Below are 22,368 nucleotides of genomic sequence, written 5' to 3' on the forward strand. Positions count from 1 at the left end.
CTGAGGCTAGTGCCCTTTTTTTGAAAAAAATACATTAGATAATAAATGACAAGAACAAATAAAACTTTAAAAATTAAGGACATTAAAATAAGTAAATGAAATTAGACAAGACGGTTAACCAAAGCAGTGGGAAACCAAACATTGAGGCTCAAATCTTCTGTATGTTTTCTTATTATTGCACAAATTCACTAGTTAATTCTTTAATTCACCTCTTGACTTTTTGTTATCATTTTAGCAAGTATTACTTAGTATTATCAATAATAAAAATAACATACTGTTAAAAACATAGAGGGAATCAAACTTTAGACTTCCAAAAGTCTCCTTCAAGTCTGAATTTTAATTGGTTTTTATGTTGCCATATATAATAAAAGGTCATAACTTCTTTTGTAAGAAGCAAACTTCTTTTTTTTTTTTAACTTTTTTAGTTAAAACACAGAAAAATAAGATTTACTTTAATGATTTAAACAGAATGGATATTTTAGGTTAAGACTCAAGGAAGGCTGGGAGCCAAGATGGCAGAGAAGGCACACACGACTTTCTGAGCTTCTTTCATACCCTCATTACTAATTATTAAAATCAGCCTCAAAATTAGCACTTCACTGGTAAAATTCATGAAGATAAAAAGTACAACAACTTACTAGCCTAAGATAATCTGGAAGATTGCCAGAAAAGGTTTGTCCTGAGCAGCGGGAGGAGACCAGCGCAAGTTGGGATAGAACCAGAGGTTAGCATCTGGAGCGGACCGGGGCCAGGGGTGAATTCCGTGGATGGGAAATTTACAAAAAGGACTCTACCAGAGATTGGACTGTTCTGCTTTGGTTATAAAGCAGTAGACCAGCAGAGAAATTAAAGCCAAAGGTAGAGGGTATTCTAAAAAATGCCAGAACCTAAAAGGATATGGCTATTATATGCACCCAAAACTGGAAGTGAAAGAACTAGCACAGGCCACAACACAGCTGTACAGTGGCATTGTGCAGCAAGGGCTTTCCCAGGGGCAGTCACAAATCTGCACGGCAAGGGGGTGCAGCCTGGGGCAGCCTCTAATCTGCACGAGGGAGGAAGGGGAGGGGGAGTTGGTCCTGGGGCAACAGAATTTCTGCAGAGTGACTGTGCTCCCCAGGCAGAGACACTCCGGTGCCAAGAGGGATAAGGCAACTGCTAAAACCCAAAGTAGGGTTTTGAAGGGGGATAAGTGACGCTTTCACTGCTCTAGCCCCAAGGCAGTCGCTAGTCCTAACAGTAGGGGTTCGTGAAGGGCACTTCCTCTCGGCCGTGTGACCCAGGCCTGGGTCACTTCCGGTGTGGAGCTTTTCCCAGAGCAGCCCCGCAGCTTGGCCACTCTTTGCAGCCCATTGGCAGGATAGCTACTGTCCATATACCTATCCCTACTCTGCACAGAAATAACCTCCTTACCCTGAAGGCAGACTTTACAGGCTTTAAAAAAAAAAAAGGTTAAAAAAAAAAATCAAAAGGGTGATCGATAACTTCTATACACAAAGAAAGCGTGTTCAACACCGAGGAGACTAATAGCAGACAGTCTCCAGACAATACTCCAAAGGTAGATGTAACCTGGTCCCCCCATCACACAAGGCTCACATAGAAGAAATTATAAAAAAATCTTAAGAGAGGTAGAAGAAAAATGGGGAAAGGAAAGAGAAGCTATGCAAGAGAGTAACAACTTTCTGAAATGTGAATTGGAAAAGGTAAAGAACTCCCAGGAAGTGCAGGAACAGAATTTGTGAATTGGAAAAGGTAAAGAACTCCCAGGAAAGTAGGATTTGTGATATGGAAAAGATAAAGAACTCCAAAGAAAGTAGGATTTGTGAATTGGAAAAAGAAAATAACTCAGTTAAAAAAAAAAAAAATTAGTGAAATGGAAAAAAATTCCATAGAGCAAAACAACTCATTTAAAAACTCAACTGGACATATACAAAAAGAAGTTTAAAAAGCTAATAAAGGAAATAACTCATTAAAAATCAGAACTGAATAAATAGAAATGACTGATTCATTGAGACATCAAGAATCAATCGAGCAAAAACAAAAAAAAGTGAAAAAATAGAAAAAAATTTTTAAATATCTACATGGAAAAACAATAGACCTAAAAAATAGATCTAGGAGAGATAATCTGAAAATTGTTGAACTTCCAGAAAATTATGATGAAAAAAAGAGCCTAGATACTATTTTAAAGGAAATCATCAAAGAGAACTGTCCAGATGTAATAGAATCAGAAGGTAAAATAGATAGAAAGATATTCATTGAACACCTTCTGAAAAAGACACTAAAATAAAAACTCCAAGGAATATTGTGGTCAAATTTTAGAACTACCAGATTAAGGAAAAAATATTACAAACATCCAGAAAAAAACAATTCAAATACCAAAGTGTCACAATAAGGATCATTCAGGATCTAGCTGCTTCCACATTAAAAGATGGAAGGGTCTGGAATCTGATATTCCAAAAGGCAAAAGAACTTGGAATGCAGCCAAGAATAAACTACCCACTAAGTTGAGCATTTTCTCCCATGGAAGAAGATGGATCTTTAAAGAAACAGATGAATTCCATTTGTTTCTTTAAAAAAAAAAAAAAAAAAAAAACAGAACTAAACAAAAAATGTGATCTCCAACCATAGGACTCAAAAGAAGCAGAAAAAGGTAACAGAACTCTTCAGAACTGTATTTCTGTTATGGATATATATAAAGAGTACATGTATAATTTGATTTTATTGATATAACATAAAAAAGGAAGTAGAAATGGAAAGGGGATAATGTCAGAAAAAGGGAAAAGGGATAATGTCAGAAAAAAAGAAATAAAAAGAGGGAAACTACATCCCATGAAGAGGCAAAGGGAATCTATCATCTCTGAGGGAATTTAGAGAGGGGGAGGAACATTGTGTGAATTTTACTCTCATCAGAGTTAGCTCAAAGAGAAAATAATTGACATATTTGGTTAACAGAGACCCTTCTCTCACCTCATTAAAAAGTGGGAGAGGAAAAGGAAAAGACTAATAAGGGAATGGTACAAGAAAGGGGAAAGGATTCAAAGGGGGTGAGAGGGATCCTAAAGAGGGAGAGCTGTGTGACGCAAGTGGTGCCAATAAGTTTAATACTGGGAAAGGGGAGGAAGGGAGGGGGGGAAGGCGCGGCAAGAAAAAGAAAAGCATAATCTGGGGATAATAAGATGTCAGAATCCTTACAAAGTGTTAACTCAATGGAATTGATAGAAACAATGATTATGTTTACACCTTTGAGACTTCACACATTAGCTCACACATTAGTTCACAAGTTTGGGAGATTCATACATCAGGATTCAGTATGAGATTCATATGTCAGGATTCAGTATGAGATTCACAAGTTTACACGTCTCACAATCCCACTCTTTCACAGGAGGAGTCAACCTTTGTGTTCACACCTTTAAAAGATTATATGTAAGGGGCTCCTGGAGTCAGTTGAGAGAATAGAACCAAGATTCAGAGAAAGCTGGAAGCTGAAGCTGGCAGACAAGTTGCAAGAGCTCTTAGAACAAAGGAGGGAGATAGGTCTCTTAAGAAAACTAACCGGACTATTTTGGAAGAGACAATAAAGAACTGGATTTTAACTCCTATCTGTATCTGAGGTGATTATTATTTTGAACCAAAACTAAGGCTGCCTCCAGAAACCCCCCCAAGAAACCTACTCCCAGAGAACCATCATATCCTATAAAAGAAGAGAGCATTTTGGCACCCAATGTGGAGCTGACAGGACCCTGATTTCAGTGGAAAAGCTCCAATCCTGATCTCGGTGGAAAAGCCTCTGATCCTGATCCAGTGGAAAGGTCTCCTCAACTCAATTTTAGGGTGAATACAATAAAGAAATTTTCTTTCTTAACTTCTTTCTTATTTATCTTGTGTTTTCAATTTATCTAGTTCTGAGAGAGTTAGGTTGAGATCCCCCAGTAGTATAGTTTTGCTGTCTAATTCTTCTTGTAGCTCTCTTAACTTCTCTAGAAATTTGGATACTATATCACTTGGTGCATATATGTTTAATATTGATACCTTTTAGGGAGATAATAGTTTTCTTCCTTATGTCTTTTAATTAGATCTACCTTTGCTTTTATTAGATCTGAAATCAGGATCGCTATCCCTACTTTTTTTTTGCTTCACCTGAAGCATAATAGATTTTGCTCCAGCCTTTAACTTCATTCTGTATGTATCACTCTGCTTTAAATGTGTTTCTTGTAAGCAACAATTCTGGCTTTTAATCCAGTTGCTATCCACTTCCGTTTTATGGGAGAGTTCATCCCATTCACATTCACAATTAGCTAATAACTAAGAATAACTAATTCTGTATTTCCTGCCATCTTATTTACCCAAAGTTGTACTTTTCTCTTGCCTTTCCCACTTCCCTCCTCCATGTCATTTTGCTTCTGATGACCACTTCCCTCAAACAGCCCTCCCCCTTTGGAGTCCCTTCCCCTTTCTTATATCTTTGCCTTGCTAGTTCTGTTTTGCCTTTTATTAGCCTTCCCTTTTCCTTTCCCCTTTCCCCTCCCACTTCCCTAAAGGGTGAGACAAGTTTCACTGTGAAATCAAATATGTCTGATATTCTCGTTGAGCCAAATCTGATGAGAGTAAGATTCACACAATGCTAGTTCTTACCCATGGCTGTGTTCCTGCATCACAGCTGGGCCTGGTGTTCCTAATCAACCAAGGTTCACTCAGTCTTCCTGGACTCAGACCCCCAACTCCACAAATAGTTCAGGAAGTGAAAGTTTGTATGTTCCTGCTGGGATCCAAGCCACACCTAGCTAGCCCCAGGGTTCTCCATTTGGTGTTTCTGTAAAGTTAATCCAGAGGTGTTTGCACTTCAAGAAATAATGACTGGCCCTATCTTAGCTTATCTTAACTTATCTTCTAGTGTAGTGATCAGGAAAACCCCTGTTCTGCTCCAACTCTTCTCTTCTGGAGAGCTTGAAATTTACCAACTTACTCTACCATCTTCCCAGAATCCCCCAAAAAACCAGTTTAAATGAAAAACCATTTCAGCTAACATTTATTTAGTTATTTGAGAGATAAAAAGGAATTCTGCCTACAAGCAGAGATAAAAATTAAGCGTTTATTTAGAAATTAAAATTATTTAAAAATAATGTCCATCATAAGGACTAAAATAGCTGTGGGAATCATTATATTGTCTCTGGTTGAGACTTTCATTTCAATTAAGTTTAGAAAATTATCTGTTGGCTGAGCTGAAGTCAAAGAGGGCACAAGCCTCAAGAAATGACGATTTTTGTATGCAATAAAGAAAACAACTCTTCACGGTAAAAAGGCAGATTTCCTAATCAGTTCCATACTTGGGTCCTATTTTAATTGTAAAGCAATAATAATTGGAGAGCCACATGAACTGCACATATGAGAGGGGCCTAGGATAGGCAAGAATTAACTTTTTAAAGTCAAATCACCTTAAATGTACCAATCCAAATAATTCAAAAGATAAGAGATTCAGGAAAGATACAGGAAGAAAACAGGAAACACAAAGATAAAACATCATCTCAAAGTGAACTTTAAGGAGCAGAAAAGAGTAATTAAAAGTGGGGGCAAAGCAGTTGTCCTCCAAAGAAAACTGGATCAGACTTCATAATAATTACCCAAACACTGAACCAAATAAGAGCAAGCCCTGGGGATACTTAGAGAGGTTTCAAGAACTTTCAACTCACAGATAGTGAGAGATCAGCCATCTAATTTAATTAGGGCAATATTGAAGTATTCTCCACACTGGTTTGGAGGCCCAATTGTGCTGATGAGGTAGTCCTAGACTCTGGACAAAGAAAGGTAAGCAAAAGTAACACATACATGAACTAGAGAGAGGTATAGCAGAGGGGGCAAGGACCCTGCTGGCTGTAGGTATCTGCAGCCAGGTAGGTAAGGGTGCAGAGTTCCTGGTTTCAGTTCCAGGGCAGAGGGATGAACTGAACTTCACAGCCAGCTTCCAGAGAGACTACAGATAGCAAGAGTATTTACAACAACAGGGAGCTAAGGGCCCTTTTGTGGCTCAAAACAATTCAGAAAATTGCAATATAAAAAATTTGAAAGCTAAGGAATAATACATATACAAGAGAATCTGATTATTATAATAAGCTTCTAAAAATACAATAAAAATAAATAAGCTTAGGACAACCTGACCACAGATAATGAAGTTAAAAAGCTACTCCTATTTCAAAGAAACTTGTCAAATAGTAACAAAAGCCCTATAAAAGTTTTTGGAAGATTTTAAAAAGAACTTTAAAAATTAAGTAAGAGATGATATCACATGATGAGGTTGGGGAGAGCAAAGATGAGGTGCAAAGATTATGAAGAATCACAATAAGAAGTTCTCCCTGTTAAAAGGCACCTTTATTCACAAGTAAAGGTTTCAGACAAAACCCAAGTATGATTTTTTTGCCATACTTTGGGAAGGATCTTTATAGACAGAAGGAAGGGGGAGAAACTAGGAGAATTGAGAAGATAAGGGATGTTTGGGGAAACAGTTGGGGAAATGTTTTGCTCAAAGGATAAGATTAAGGAAGAGTATGGAAGGACAAAATCAGGGAATATTAGGGAGAAATAAGATCAAGGAGAACTTGGAAATTCATGGATAAGGATAAAGTCAGGGAATAGCTGGAAAAATACTTGAAGGACAAAGTCAGGGGAGATTTAGAGAAACACTGAGAATGAATTGAAGAATTTTGATCTTGGGAGCTAGCTTGAGTTCCCATCTTTCTCCACTTTTTTAAATTTCTAGGGCACACTTCTGATCTGGGAGCAAAAATGAAAATCATTCTTTTGTAACTGCTTCAAGCTGACATGAGTGTAAAGCTGTTCCTAAATGCTGCATATGAAAAGTCCTAGATGCCTCATCTATAGTAGAAGAGGGACTGAAGTTGAGTAAATAATGGGAATATCTTGACCTGGGAGAGTGTGGACGAAACCAGAGAAACAAAGCAATTAAGTAAAGTGGGAGCACAAGCCAGCAAAAGGAACAAGAGACCAAGGGAATAATTAGAGTAGTTAAGAGAGATATTAGCCAGGCAGACCACGGAGTGGAATAAGGATTGGAGTTATTGTTTGGCATTAGTCTCAGATGCATCTGCTATAGATTCAATAAAGCTAAAATTATTGACATAAAAACAGCACTCTTTTTCCAAGAAAAGCACAGGTGCTGCCTTAACCTACAATGAGGATGTTCCAAGCCCATTGTTTTGTAAGGTCAGGACAGCCAAGGATTGTTGTTGCTGGTCTAGGACTTTTAATGCTGGCAGAAAGGTGGCTCTCAATTTCAACCAGACTTCTGGACAGTTAGTTATAAATCTCCTGGGATTTGGTAAAGCTTGCAATTTTAGTGCCTATCCCCCAACTGTTCCTAAGGCAAAGAGAGATAAGAAAGGCAATCAATCCCTTTTTGGCCCTGTTAAGGGAGACAAGGGCTCCAAGGCAATGTCAGGCATACACTGGAAGAGAAAATGGTAATAGTAGAAGGAATGATAGTCATGGGGAGAACTGCAAAGATTAAAGTATAGACACCAGTCCAGAAGGATGGAAGGATTCTGAGATTACTGTCAGAGGTTAAGAATAAGCTAGAATCCAGGGGAGTAAAAATGAAAACGTCTATGTAATTAGGCTTTGACATGTGCCCAGAGCAAGTCTAGTCAAATTTTAGTTGTGAATGTGATATAAGAAAAGCTTTGGAGGGATTTAAGGGTTGGGTTAAAGATAGGGTCTTTCCAGTGGACTGGCAGGTTGCCAGGGCTTTCTTTTATGTAAGGAAATTTTTGGTGCTCTTCCCTCTAATACACTCAAAAGAATCAAATACTTTACTCTTTTACACATACATGTTTATTCATTAAAGTCTAAGTGCCAGTTGATGTTCTTCTGAACCTCATTAATTCTACCAAGGATAATAAGGGAAAATTCACAATTGTACAGAAGCCTGAGATAACCTACAACTTGACACATTCTATTCGAGTTGCTTTTAAAATTGGTCCATCTCTACACACTAAACAGAAAAATGATGGGGTATTCAGTGCCAATATTAATACTTATCTTTCTTTGCTATCAATTCTGATCAGGAATGACAGCAGAGCCATTGGAGATGAGAGAATTCTATTAGAACTAATGAATTGCATTAAGGCAACAACACTCTCTCCAGAAAGGCTATATTTGCTGAAAATAAGAAATTTTAGGAGTCAAAAATGTGCACTGTGAGCACTTTAATCAATACCCACATTACAAATATAAAGACAGAGAGATAACAGGGAACAAAAGAGACTTATTAGATATAGACCAAGAGATGTCCCAAGGAAATCAACAACCAAGAATTCATGATTAATTATTTCTGTAGTTTAATAGATTATGCTAATAAACAATCTAGAGATTTATATGAGTTAACACTTTTAAAGTAATCTTACAGAAAATGCCTTTTTCTATTTTTATGTAGCTTTGTTGTTGAGCTGTTTCCAGGTAAAGAGAATACAGAATCTGCTTAGGTTTGAATTTTATTGAACAAGTGTGCCCAATCCTAGCACAAAGCTCCAGTTCAGAAACTGAAGACGAAGAGTAAACCAGAGACCAAATTAAAAAAAAAAAAAAAAAAAAAAAAAAAGATTTTAAACCTAGAAATCCTCTCAAAGGAAAAAGTAACTCCACAACAATTATAGTCATAGATTTAAAGGAACAAATACCACTATGTCAATCATGTTAATATTATTTTAGCTATTGAAAACAACTACATAAAAGGGGTTGGAATATTGCTGTGGTATAGCCAATGATGTGTGTGTGGATGTGTGCATACATATGTACATATGTGTGCATGTTTCTTGTCTTTTTTCCTATTTTCTTTTTTTTCTGCATTTTATATTTAAGTTTTAAACAAATAAATACACATATACATATATGTATATGTGTGTGTGTGTATATATACACACACACATATACATATATGTATTTTTTTTTAAAGGAATAAAAGCTCTGGAGAAAAGAATCAGGAGTAAATAGAAGAAAAATGGAAAAAAGTATTTTAATGAATTCCTTTTAACCAGAAATAGAACAAATAGAAATCAATGATTCCGTGATATAACAATAGATTATAGTGGCATACTACTGTAATCAAATCCTGCTACTAGAGAAGGCCAAAGGAGTTGTAAGTCAAAATAGAATTAAAGTCACCCAGGTGTCCATATATTTACCAAGATAGTAAAACCTCCTAAAGAAAGGATAATGAACTATGGTTGAGAAAAACAAACTAAGTAAAATTTTCATTGCCAAATAGCACTAGTATCAGGGCCTGTGAGTGGCTACTGTACTTCCAGCCTGGATGAAATGGAAGATTCAGAATGTGCTTGACAAAATATAGGTAGAGAGGTACCTTTTAAAGAATATCATTAAAAAGCATATATTCAATAACCAAAAGAAAGCATCCCTAGAAATAAAACTTTATCCAATTAATGCAGGAGTAAAACAAGCACGTCTACTCTCCCCACTATTATTTGATAATAATAATAATGATATTCATAATATCATTAATTGATAATAATAATAATAATAATAAATTCTAGAAATGTTATCAGTAACAACAACAGAAAGATAAGAGAGAGAATAAAGGCTAAACAATAGGTAAAGAGAAGATAAAACCATCTCATAAAGCTATTGCCATTTGCTGATAAGATCACATACTTGAAAAATCCTAAGAAATCAACAAAGATACTGAGAAGATAACTTCGGCAAAGTTGGAAGTTACAAAATAACATGCCCCAAAGCAACATCATTTCTATATAACAATAAAGCTCAAGAAGAAATAATAGAAAAAAATGCCATTACAAATAACAATATGCATAAAATATGTGGGGATCAACACACAAAATGCTCTTAAAGAAAGAACCTAAATAGCTAAAGGAATATTCAGTGTTCTTGATTGGGTTATGTAAATATAATAAGGAAAATATTACCAAAATTTATTTATACTTTTCATGCAATATCAAATTACTTTATGTATGTGATGATAATAAAATCACCAACAGTTCTCAAAAGAATTGCAGTTTTCACAACCTCATGAAAGAATGTTCTAAAATCACTAATGATAAAATTAATGAAAATCAAAGCAACTCTAAAATTTCATCTCATACTTTGCACACTGGCAAAAATGACCTAAAATAGCAAATACTGAGGTTGTAGTGGAGCTGTGAGCATTTTGGAAAGCAATTTGAAATTATGTAAATAAAGTGAGTAAAATAATTATACCCTTTAAACCAGAGACTCCATTATTAGGCTTTTAACAATCCTAAAAAAGAAAAAAGTTCTAAATGTACACCAAAACATTTATATCAGCATTTTTTGTGACAGTAAAGAATTGAAAACAAATTGAAAACATTCCCATCAATTGGGGAATGGCTAAACAAATCATAGTATATGTAAACATAATGGAATATTCCTGTGCTTTAAAGAAATGATGTGACGAAAACAAAAAAGCATGGAAGATCTACATGAAGTGATGTAGAAGCTAAGCAAAAAAAAAAAAAAAAAAAAATACACACACACACACAATAACTAAATAATTAAATGAAAACAATCACATGTGTAAAAAAATCAAAAGAAATTCAGCAAAAGCATAAAGATTAAAAGTAAAATTTACTCAAGTATTAAGAGATGAGAAGATATCTCCAACCCAATCCCTTCAGGAAGGTTGGAAGTCTAAGTATTTACAGTTTTATACTTTTTCAACTTTTCAGTATGTTGTGCTGATTTTTTTTTTTTTTAAGAAATATTATCTGTTATACGGGATAGTTCTCTGGGATGAGATGCATGGTATAACTATAATAACGTGGAAAATAGAGACATCATTAAAACTTTATATTTTAAAAATGAAGGTTTCTGAGGAAATATAACGAAACGTACACTCCCTAAACAGAATACAATATATACACTGTTGGATAAGAAAATGTATCGCATATTTTACTTAGTTGTTTTTCTATCATCACAAGAAAGGATTCATTTAGGGGAGGAAGAAAGTTGAAATGATCACTATAAAATACATTTTAAAAAAGAAATTCTAAGGGAGATGAGATTTTATCACTAGTTAGTCATAATTCCTCAGACAAAACCAAATTCTAAATTGTACTTATTAGGTCAAAATATTTATTTTTAGATATGTTCTAATATAGATGCCTTTCCTCAAATTGCTCAAGAACATTTATAATTGCAAATAAAGAAAAATGGGAATGACATATGAAATCTTGGAAAAACAGCTAACTACAAAGGTGTTAATAGATTGAATCATACAGTGTTTTGAAAATAAATCTTATTTGAAGCTACAAAGAAAACTCTTTGCCTGAGGCATTTGTAAGCTATATGAGTCTAGATAAGTCATTTAAGATTCTGGGGTCTCAACTTCTATATATATAAAAATGGGATAATATCAACACCTAAGTTACTAGTTATTGTGAGCATTAGATGAAATAATGAGAAGCAGCATTCAACTGCAAACTTTAAGCCATGTGATCTGAGTTACAATGGCAATGTATCATGTTAGTCACTTACTACTATCACTGTGATTTTAGGCAAAGTTTATTTGGAAGACCTATCAGGTCTTTCTCAGCTCTGGATTCCACAATTTTAAGTAAACTACAAATCTTAAAAATGCTACATAAATGCAAGCTATTGTCGTCACTGCTATTTAAACTATCTTATATTATTACAGGACACTAGACAAAAGGTAAATTCATGAGTACATTATTCCTAGAGATAATTATACATTTAAAAGATGAGACTTGACTAGAACAATCAGCCTGAACTCACTGGGAAGTTATATTCAAACATAGAAAAGCTTAAATTTCTGAATTACTCTGAAAAGTAGTTAAATAGATATCAAAAACACATTATCACCTGTCTGAATTTTCCAAATCAGTGTAGCACAAACTTAAGATAGAAATTTTCTGATCAATCAGAACAACAAAAATTTCCAGAAACATTTAGGTGATTCCTTAAGATTCTTCTTTAATAAATTTTCCTTGATATCTGATTTTCAGTGTCAAGTGTTATTTTTAATAATTATGTAAGTGTGATAGCACCAGAGGCCTACATTTGTAGCAGGGTTTAATTTTATTGCAAGACTAAATATTCATGATTTAGTCAGAAATCAAGTGTGGTTCAATCAGGCAGGCAGGACAAAGACAATTATACTAGAATGGTCTAAGCTAATATTATATATGAGGTACTTAATAACTAGCATTTATATAGCGTTTTTTAAGGTTTGTAAAGCACTTTATATTATTTCTCCTGACACAGTAAGTTTTTGAGAAAGGTTCACTTTACAGATGAAGTAACAGTCTTAAGATAGGGGAAGTGACTTGCCTAGGTTATATACTAAATATCTGAGGAAGAGGATTCAAAATTCAAGTCTTCCTGACTCTAAATATAGCACTCTTTATCTATTGCCACCAGGAATTCAATATTTGCAGATAGATTAAGAGTGTGGGTAGGGGGGAAGTTTAACTTTCTCTAGTCTAAAAAGTAATAAAGGGGACTAAGCTTTCTTCATCTGGAAAGTAGCCATGGTCTAGGTCAGAATTTCAAACTCATACAAAAATTGATCTCTGCATAATGACTTAGAAAACAACAAATTATATTTCTACTTTCATTATTTTAGTCACATCTAGTATAACCACATAGCTATACAAATTTTTGTCGAGTGATTTTTATTACCCCTCAAAAAGGACATTTTTAATGGTGAAGAAAATACTGCTTTCATAATACTGGCTGTTTCAGAGACTTTAATAAAGATTCTTGAATAATCAAGCATTTGTGGTTTCACTTTTCACAAAAGGAATCACAAATCATAGGTTAAGTCTGACATCACACACATTTGGGGCTAAAAAGGATTTTAGTGGCTATATGATATTTTCCAATGCCCTTGTTTTATCCACAAGACCTTCAACTGGCTTGCCTTAGTTAAGTTAACTACTTAACACAAGTAGTTAAGTGATCTATGACAGAGAACAGATTTGAATCTAGGCTCTCTACACCAAATCTCTGTATTCTTGCTTTTGCATCATGGTCAAATATCACTATTGTTGGAATCCTTACAAAGTGTTAACTCATTAGAGTTGATAGAGACAATAATTATCTAATTTAGCCTGGTTCAGTATGATTGATCTGATCTTACAAAGAGATGTTATGGGCCAGAAGAAACAAGATACTAAGTAGACAGAAACAATGCTTGTGTTCACACCTTTAGAGAGCTCACATAAGCAAGAAGCTCTTAGGGCCAGAGAGCACTCTGGGAGGAAACCCATAATCCAACTCTCAGATCCCACAATCCCACTCTTAGAGAAGGAGCTTTAGAGCTTGAGTGAGCCAGTCAAGTCAGTTCAGAGAGAAGCCCTCTATCGGAGGCAAGACAGATTCATTCCATCTTCCACCTTTGTGCTGGCTGGAGGCTGAAGGGAGAAGAGGCAAAGGACTAGCAGCAAGAGCTCTTGGAACCAAACAGAAAGATAAGCCTCTAAGAAAAACTAAGTGGGCTATTTTGGAAGGAGAAAATAAACGTTTGCATTTTATCAGCTGGCTGCATTTGAGGTGATTATTATTTGAAACTGAAACTAAGGATGCCTCCAGAAAATCTCCCCAAGAAACCTGCTCCCAGAGAGAACAGTTATATTTTAAAGAAGAAAAACACCACACACTGTTATTAAACCTATTTAGCTATAGCAAAGGGATTACTCAGTGTGATTACTCAGATATACAAGATGCATTATTTAGGATCATATTAGGTCCCAGGAATTCTGGGGCTGAATAGCCACTAGATGCTTTTAATATCTTCTTAGTAAGGATCAGAAGTCTAGAAGCTAAATTTCACTTTTGTTTGAAATTTAAATCCTTAATATACAATTTTACTTTACATTGATTTGTCTATTTAATTACATATTAATCTGAATAAAGATACAAAGGGATCTATGTTCTTTTGTGAAGGAAAACACTCTATGGAACCTGGATGGATGCAGCACTGAGCCTGGATTCAAGAAGATTTGGGTTCAAATGCTACATCAGGTATTTCCTAACTTTGTCAACCTGTATAAGTCACTTAACTGCTATTCACATCATTTCCTCATCTTCTAAAGTGGGGATAATACCACCTGCCTGGCAAAGTTGCTGGAAAGATAAAGAAAAATAACATTTATTAAGTATTTAGCACAGTGTCCTATAAGCACTATATAAAAACTTATGTTTTTCTCCTTTCTGTTTCTGATTTCTAAATAAACTTTTCTCTCCAAGGTAAACACACACACACACACACACACACACACACACACACACATATACACATTGTCTTCTTATTTTTTTTTATTTATTTGTTAAACATTTCTCAATTACATTTTGATATGGCTCCCATTGTAGTTGGGCTGAAAGTTTGACATTTCTGGTTTAGAATCTAGGATCTCATGCTCCTGTGTATCATTGTTTTTTCATATATAATCACCATAACTTATCACTTCTTTTTCTATAGTTCATGGTAACATTCATCTCTCAATGTAAGAATTCTTTGGCTTTCATGGTCTTATTTCTATTTCAGTAGTAATAAACTCTTTTTCTTCTTCCATATTGCCCTATCTTTAAAGTTGTTCTCATCTATTAAAATACTTTTTATGAGAAAGTATTCATATATAACCATCAGCAATTCAAAAGGAAAAAAAATCCCAGTAGCTATTTGATGACTGATTTGCAATCAGATGAAAGAAAAGAGAGAGAAGATCAAGAGAAGGCTGATTTTTGAATTACTGCAGGATAGTACTCAATACTGGAAATGTCATGCTAGTTATGTTTCAACATTTATCCTGTTAAGAACAGCTTTATCATTTCCTTCCCCAGTGTAAGGTTTAAACACATGATCCTTTTTTTCTATTAAATTATTATTTATAATACCTCACCTCATTCAATTTTATAGAAGGGGGAGAAAGAGAAGGAAACTAGGAGGGCAGAATCTAAAATAAAAATTTTTCTTTAACAAGAAATAAACACAATTGTTAATAAACACAAGCTTGGAATCCTACTATTTATCAGGTTAACAGCTTTCAAGGTAAATTATCAGGAAATTAGAACTTTTCTGAAAATAACCACTTGAGTAAAATGTTTAATGATCCATTTATCACTAACATAGCAATAACTTTGGGCTTATGGATGTATCAAGTGTAGTAAACTGAACTGAAGTGAAATCATCTCAGTATCAACTTATTTCTCCCTTAAAATGTTAAAGGATTATGCAGCACAGTAATTAAAATAAATTTTATCTACAAACAATGGAAATATATGTTTACAAAGATTTTCATTTTGCAATGGATCACATAGGTTTCTGTTAACCAAGGCAATTACAAATTACAATTACAATTACTAGAGAGCAAGCATTTAAAAAGAATCCTAATCAGTAATGTGTCTGTACAATCATTAAGAGACATAACTAGATGAAAAGAATGTTACATTTTAGAAAAAGACATGAAAATCCCAGGTGGATGAATAATATATAGTAAGCCTAAAAATGTAGGTGGGAAAAGTTTGTATTTTATTCTAGAAATAATACAGTCACTACAATAAGTGAGATGATGAAATCTGTCCTTACCTTGGCAGCTGAATGGAAGTCAGAGTAAAAAGGTCTCAAGTAGACTTGAGGAAGAGACCCTTTGAGGCTATTTTGAGAGTTCAGACAATAGGTATCTTAGAAAGACCTGAACTAGGAGATTAGTTAGTTTGTGAGTGGAAAAAAATAGAAGAATGATACAAGAGATATTGTGCGGAAAGAATCTATAAAACTTGACAAAGGATTGAAAATGTCGAGTGAGGTAAAGTGAAATAGAATGGAAAAATGGGAATTATTTGTACAGATATGATAATTAAATCCATGGAAACTGAATAGGTTACCGAGTTAAACATTGAAAAAGAGTTTCCAGATTGCCCACTATCATTGTTACTATTTAATATTGTATTAGAAATGCTAGCTTTGGCAATAAGAGCTGAGAAAGAGATTAAAGCAATAAGAATAGGCAATGAGGAAACGAAATTATCACTCTTTGCTGATGATGTGAAGGTATACTTAGAGAACCTCCAGAGATTCTACTAAAAAGTTATTAGAAACAATCCACACCTTTAGCAAAGTTGCAGGATACAAAATAAACCCACATAAGTCATCAGCATTATTATATATCACTAACAAAACCCAAGAGTTAGAGTTACAAAGAGAAATTCCATTTAAAGTAACTACTGAGTGTATAAAATATTTAGGAATCTATCTGCCAAGGGAAAATCAGAAACTTTATGAGCAAAACTACAAAACACTTTCCACACAAATTGTCTGATCTAACTAACTGGAAAAATATTAAATTCTCCTGGATTGGGCAAGCAAATATAATAAAGATGACAATACTACCTGAACTAATCTATTTACTTAGCGCTATACCAATAAGACTCCCAAAAAACTATTTTAATGACCTAGAAAAAATAACAACAAAGTTCATATGGAAAAACAAAAGGTCAAGAATTTCAAGAGAATTAATGAAAAAAATAAATAAATCAAATGAAGTTGGCCTAGCTGTACAAGATCTAAAATTATGTTATAACGCAGCGATTACTAAAACCATCTGGTATTGGCTAAGAAATAGACTAATCGATCAATGGAATAGATTAGGTTCAAAGGACAAAAAAGCCAATAATTTTAATAATCTAGTGTTTGACAAACCCAAAGACCCCAGTTTTTGGGATAAGAAGGCATTATTTTGACAAAAACTGCTGGGAAAATTGGAAATTAGTATGGCAGAAACTAGGCATTGACCCACACTTAACACCATACACCAAGATAAGGTCAAAATGGGTTCATGATCTAGGCATAAAGAATGAGATTATAAATAAATTAGAGGAACACAGGATAGTTTACCTCTCAGACCTGTGGAAGAGGAAGAAATTTATGACCAAAGAAGAACTAGAGATCATTACTGATCATAAAATAGAAAATTTTGATTATATCAAAATGAAAAGTTTTTGTACAAACAAAACTAATTCAGACAAGATTAGAAGGGAAACAATAAACTGGGAAAACATTTTTACAGTCAAAGGTTCTGATAAAGGCCTCATTTCCAAAATATATAGAGAATTGACTCTAATTTATAAGAAATCAAGCCATTCTCCAATTGATAAATGGTCAAAGGATATGAACAGACAATTCTCAGATGAAGAAATTGAAACTATTTCTAGCCATATGAAAATATGCTCCAAATCATTACTAATCAGAGAAATGCAAATTAAGACAACTCTGAGATACCATTACACACCTGTCAGATTGGCTAGAATGACAGCAAAAGATAATGTGGAATATTGGAGGGGATGTGGGAAAATCGGGACACTGATACATTGTTGGTGGAATTGTAAACACATCCAGCCATTCTGGAGAGCAATTTGGAACTATGCTCAAAAAGTTATCAAACTGTGATCCAGCAGTGTTCCTACTGGGCTTATACCCCAAAGAGATTCTAAAGAAGGGAAAGGGACCTGTATGTGCAAAAATGTTTGTGGCAGCCCTGTTTGTAGTGGCTAGAAGCTGGAAAATGAAAGGATGCCCATCAATTGGAGAATGGTTGAGTAAACTGTGGTATATGAATGTTATGGAATATTATTGTTCTGTAAGAAATGACCAGCAGGATGAATACAGAGAGGATTGGCGAGACTTACATGAACTGATGTTAAGTGAAATAAGCAGAACCAGATCATTATATACCTCAACAACGATACTGTATGAGGATGTATTCTGATGGAAGTGAATTTCTTCGACAAAGAGATCTAACTCAGTTTCAATTGATCAAGGATGGACAGAAGCAGCTACACCCAAAAAAAGAACACTGGGAAATGAATGTAAACTGCTTGCATTTTTGTTTTTCTTCCCGGGTTATTTATACCTTCAGAATCCAATTTTCCCTGTGCAACAAGAGAACAGTTCGGTTCTACCCACACATATTGTATCTAAGATATACTATAACCTATATAACATGTATAGAACTGCCTGCCATCTGGGAGGAGAGGGAAGGAGGGGAAAAATCAGAACAGAAGTGAGTGCAAGGGATAATGTTGTAAAAAATTATCCTGGCATGGGTTCTGTCAATAAAAAGTCATAAAAATAAATAAACACATCTATTAAAAAAGAAAGAAAGAAAAAGAGTTTCCTTTACCCAAATTTGGCCCAAAGGAAGTGAAGAAATGAAAAAATGAAAGTATCACAGATTTATAGCTGATAGAGATTATAGAGATCACCTTATCACTTTATAGATGTGGAACTGATAACCATAAAGCTTAAGTGATTTGCCCAGGTTGCTTTCACTCCAAATATAGTCCCTTTCTACTGCCCCATGCCAACCCTATCATCTAAAATGAGAATAAATCACTAGAAAATCTGGCAAATGCATTCCAAATGTATATAATATAGGGCTTATTTGTTTACTGTTAGTTTTACCTATAGATGCTCCTGAGATGACTTGGATCAAATTTGTCAAATACTAATCTTTCCAAAGGCTCATTTTCTCCTTGAATGCGTTTCACTATTTATGAATTATCTGTAATTCTTCTTCATGATATTCTATAAATGAGCTCATAGTAAAATCAAGTATATACACAGTTACATGTTCCTCTATTTAGGAAGGAGATAAAACGTTTAATAGCTGAGGAAAATCTTGGACTCTTCAGACTCAGTTAAAATTTTGCTAAAAAATAGTGATAATCAAAAACAAATCTAAATTTACTTCTTTCCAACTTTAACTCATTCTTCCAGTACTGTCTTTTGAGAAGAAGAAGCAGAAATACTCTCCTACATAGTAGCCTTTCAAAATAACAAACCAAAATAGTCTATTAGCATTAAAATGGATGTTCTGTGAATCAACCCAATCTAAATTCAACTGCATTTTAAATTTTTTCTCGGAATTTAACTTTCCTAAAGTACCTTGTACTCAAAGGAATTAATTTTAGAACTCTTAAGGGTGGTCAGCCAAAAGTATTTATGTTGAGCAATAAGGCTATCTGCTCAAAGACAGTGATTCGATTTTTCACTAGTTCCAAATAAGAGAAAAAATTTTCAAAGGACAATAAAAAGAAGGGAAGACAAGAGGCTAAGAATAATAAAAAATAAATTAAAATGTATCAACCCACATCTGGAGCTGTGTGGCTGCCAAATCAAAAAATTAAATGAGATATCGAGGAGCATTTATACAGATCGCTGCAAAAATAAATAATTCAAAATAAGTGGAAAGGGGAAAGAAAATTGTACTTTTAAGTAGCTGGGTTCTTCTTCTTCACTCTTGAAAGGGGCCAGACTTGGTCTCCCAGAAGAAAAGTATTAGGCTCCAGGAAGCAATAGGCTTCTCCAAAGCACAGGACAAAAGCTCATTTAGCTCCCCAAAGCCAGCCAGCCTTAGTGGTGAGGTAGGTACACGCCTCGTCTTCACCATTAGGTAGAGGCTTAAATCAGCTCGCGCCACGAGCCGCGCACCCCCTGAGCCCCCACCCAGTCCAAAGAGCGCTCCTTTGGAATCCAAAGGCTCCAGCACGCGAAGATATAGATAGGCATTCAGATCCGAAGCTCCTACCACGCTATCAGCAACCCTACCGAGCTCTCAGCCCAGCTACGGAAGTCCAGATATACTCTCCCCTCCACCACTCAAAAAGGAAGAGCCCAGCCCTCCTGCCACTTTGCCAGCCCAGAGGCTTCGAGAGAGAAAGAAAATCGGAAAGGGGGAGTGAGCCCACAGGAAAAAGGGGCGCCGGGGCGGTGGACACGGGGCGGTACCTCCGCTGGAAGTCTGCGACGTAGGGCTTCAGAGCGGGGTCAGTCTCTAGGAGTCGACACAAGTCGGGAACATCAGCCAAAGCCGCTGCCAAAATCGCTTCCTCACTGCCCGCTGAAGCCGCCATTTTCCTGCTGCAGCCCCAAGCAGCTGAGGCCCGAGAGGTCGAGTAGAGCCGGAGCCGAGATCTGGGGAGGGAGGAGCCAGAGTAGGAAGCCCTTAGCGGTCGGTATCACCGATTCCGAGCTCTTTATACTTAGTGCAACTGGCTATCGACCCACCCCTTTTCCTTCTCCTCTTCTCTCCCTTCCCCCCAGGGAGAGGAAGGAGGGGTTAGACCCGGATTGACCTGCGGACCTCGAACTCAGTGGCTGTCGCCTCCGCGCGGTGTTTGGGACTAGCTGTACACGCGCCAGAACCGGGATCAGGTCATGCCTGGAAAAGCTACGACCCTGACCCGCTCCGCGACCCACTGGCAAGATCCTAGCGTCCTAACTTGACTGATTTTTGTTAAAACCTCCTTCTTGTGTTTCTGCTTTGAAATTACTGCTTAGTTAGCACCTCAGTGGAGGTACAAACCTTGAAACGTCACCTTGTCGAGATCACCTAATGATCTTTTAAACCAAAGATAGTGCAAGTTAAAATAGTATTAGAAAAAAGTAACTGTCCACATTCCATCAGGGAAATGTTTTGAGTTCTGTTATTTTTACAGAGCACTCTTTTTCTCCCAAAATATTTTAATACTTCCTTATAATGATGTGGTTTGAGCACCAAAATGATGTGGGGTAATGTTGAGGTTCAGAAGGAACCCCAAAAGGTTGGGGATCGCAGACTGGTGTCCCGAGGTGACTCAAAAGAATTTCCAGGCTTGAACACATCTCCAAGTCAAGGGGCAAAGTTTATTGTAACGCCAATTGAAGCTGTGCTAAATTCTAAAAAAATTTAGTAAAGAACCAGGATCAAGAGGATAAATTTATAGGGCTTTTATCCAGATCATTGATGTGTTAATTTTATGGCTTAGAGGTAAAATTGAGGAGTAGTCTTAGAGGTGTAGTTGAAGAGTTATTTGCTATGTATCTCATTATCTCAAAAAATTTTGTTATTACCAACAGATTATCTGACAGCCAGCATTGTTGTGGAACTAGACACTGCCAAGGCGCAGTGACTTAAGGGCCACTATATCCCATCAGTGTAGACAGCTGATTATGGTAGGCACCAAAAGTTGGGGTTCGGTAAAGTGAAGAATTCACAATGGCCATTTTCTCTGGCAAAAAGTAAATTTATTTAGGGGAAGAGGTTACAGACAAAATGGAAGGATACAATAGACACTGGAAATAGTAAATATGAAATAGAATGAGGGAGCAAATGGAACAAGTTCCTTAGTGAAACCCACAATTACCCAGTAGAAATGGAGCACCCCATGAAGTTGAGGCATGCCCTTAGCTGGCAGACTAAATTTCTGGAAGTTAATCTAAAAGAGTAAATGATTTAGTACCAGCCCTGTAGTCTGAAGGAGCTGAATTCAAATTTGGTCTCAGACACTTAACACTTCCTAACTGTGTGATCCTGAGCAAGTCATTTAACTCCAAATGCCTCAGAGGAAAAAAAAAAAAAAAAAAAAAAAAAACAACAACAACTTAAATAGCTATAAGGAGAAGAAGTAGAGTTAGGAAGCATTGTGGAGTTAGGAGAGATACCATGTGACATGGGAGTATAGGAAGTGTTAAGGGACCTGATGTATTGACCCAAAGAAAAGCAACAGCCATGGGATGGCCTATAAGCAGATTTTGTAGGGAAATTTTGACTTAAGAAATAGATTGGGTTTTCTGACAGGGAATGACAAGGTAAGACTGTTCGAGATCTCTATAGATGGTGGGTCTTAGTTTGACATAACTTGGATTTCAAACTGAAGATATAGCCAGCTAAAATTATCTCGATCAGAACCTTCTCCCAGCCTTAGGGAATAATTTTTATCAGTTCTTCTGCTAAAAACACCTAATATTGAAGATCTCATCAATAATTTCAGTAGACGTTCTAACAATTTTCTTAGAGTATTAACCATCTGAATAGAAAAACGCCAACATTGTAATGCTGTTGTCAGCCAAATAAAATCACATGTGCATAATTGGATTTTTTTTCACCTGTTCCTCATAAATCTTGGTGCCTTTCCTCTGATATATCTCCAGTTATTATATATATATATGTATCTTCTGTGTCCAAAGGTGTTAGCATGTTCTCCCCCAACAACTGAACAAGTCCTAGGACTCCCCCCCCCCTTTCTTTCTTCTTTTTTTTTTTTTTTGCTGAGGCAATTGGGGTTAAGTGACTTGCCCAGGGTCATACAGCTAGACAGTATCTGAGACCAGATTTGAACTCGGGTCCTCCTGACTTCAGGGCTGGTGCTCTATCCACTGCGCCATCTAGCTGCCCCTCCCCCTTTCTTTGTATGCCCAGTTCCTAGCACATTAGGTGCATTTAGCTAAATGGTTCTTGACTTTATATTCCAAATGCCTTCAGATTCATTCAGAGTGAGAGTGAGAGTGAGAGGATATCCTCTAAA

General features: G+C 35.8%; 1 protein-coding gene across 1 annotated transcript in view; it reads right to left on the reverse strand.

Moving 5' to 3' along the window:
• Positions 1-22,078, reverse strand: part of GBE1 (1,4-alpha-glucan branching enzyme 1) — a 197,234-nt gene extending 175,156 nt beyond the window's left edge. The window contains exon 1 of the mRNA XM_051984360.1: positions 19,811-22,078. Within this exon, the coding sequence (XP_051840320.1) occupies positions 19,811-19,935 (125 nt within the window). The 5' untranslated portion in view covers positions 19,936-22,078. The remainder of the gene's footprint in view (positions 1-19,810) is intronic.
• Between the last annotated feature and the right edge of the window lie 290 nt (positions 22,079-22,368).

The sequence above is a fragment of the Antechinus flavipes genome, chromosome 3, assembly GCF_016432865.1.
Source record: "Antechinus flavipes isolate AdamAnt ecotype Samford, QLD, Australia chromosome 3, AdamAnt_v2, whole genome shotgun sequence".
NCBI lineage: Eukaryota > Metazoa > Chordata > Mammalia > Dasyuromorphia > Dasyuridae > Antechinus > Antechinus flavipes.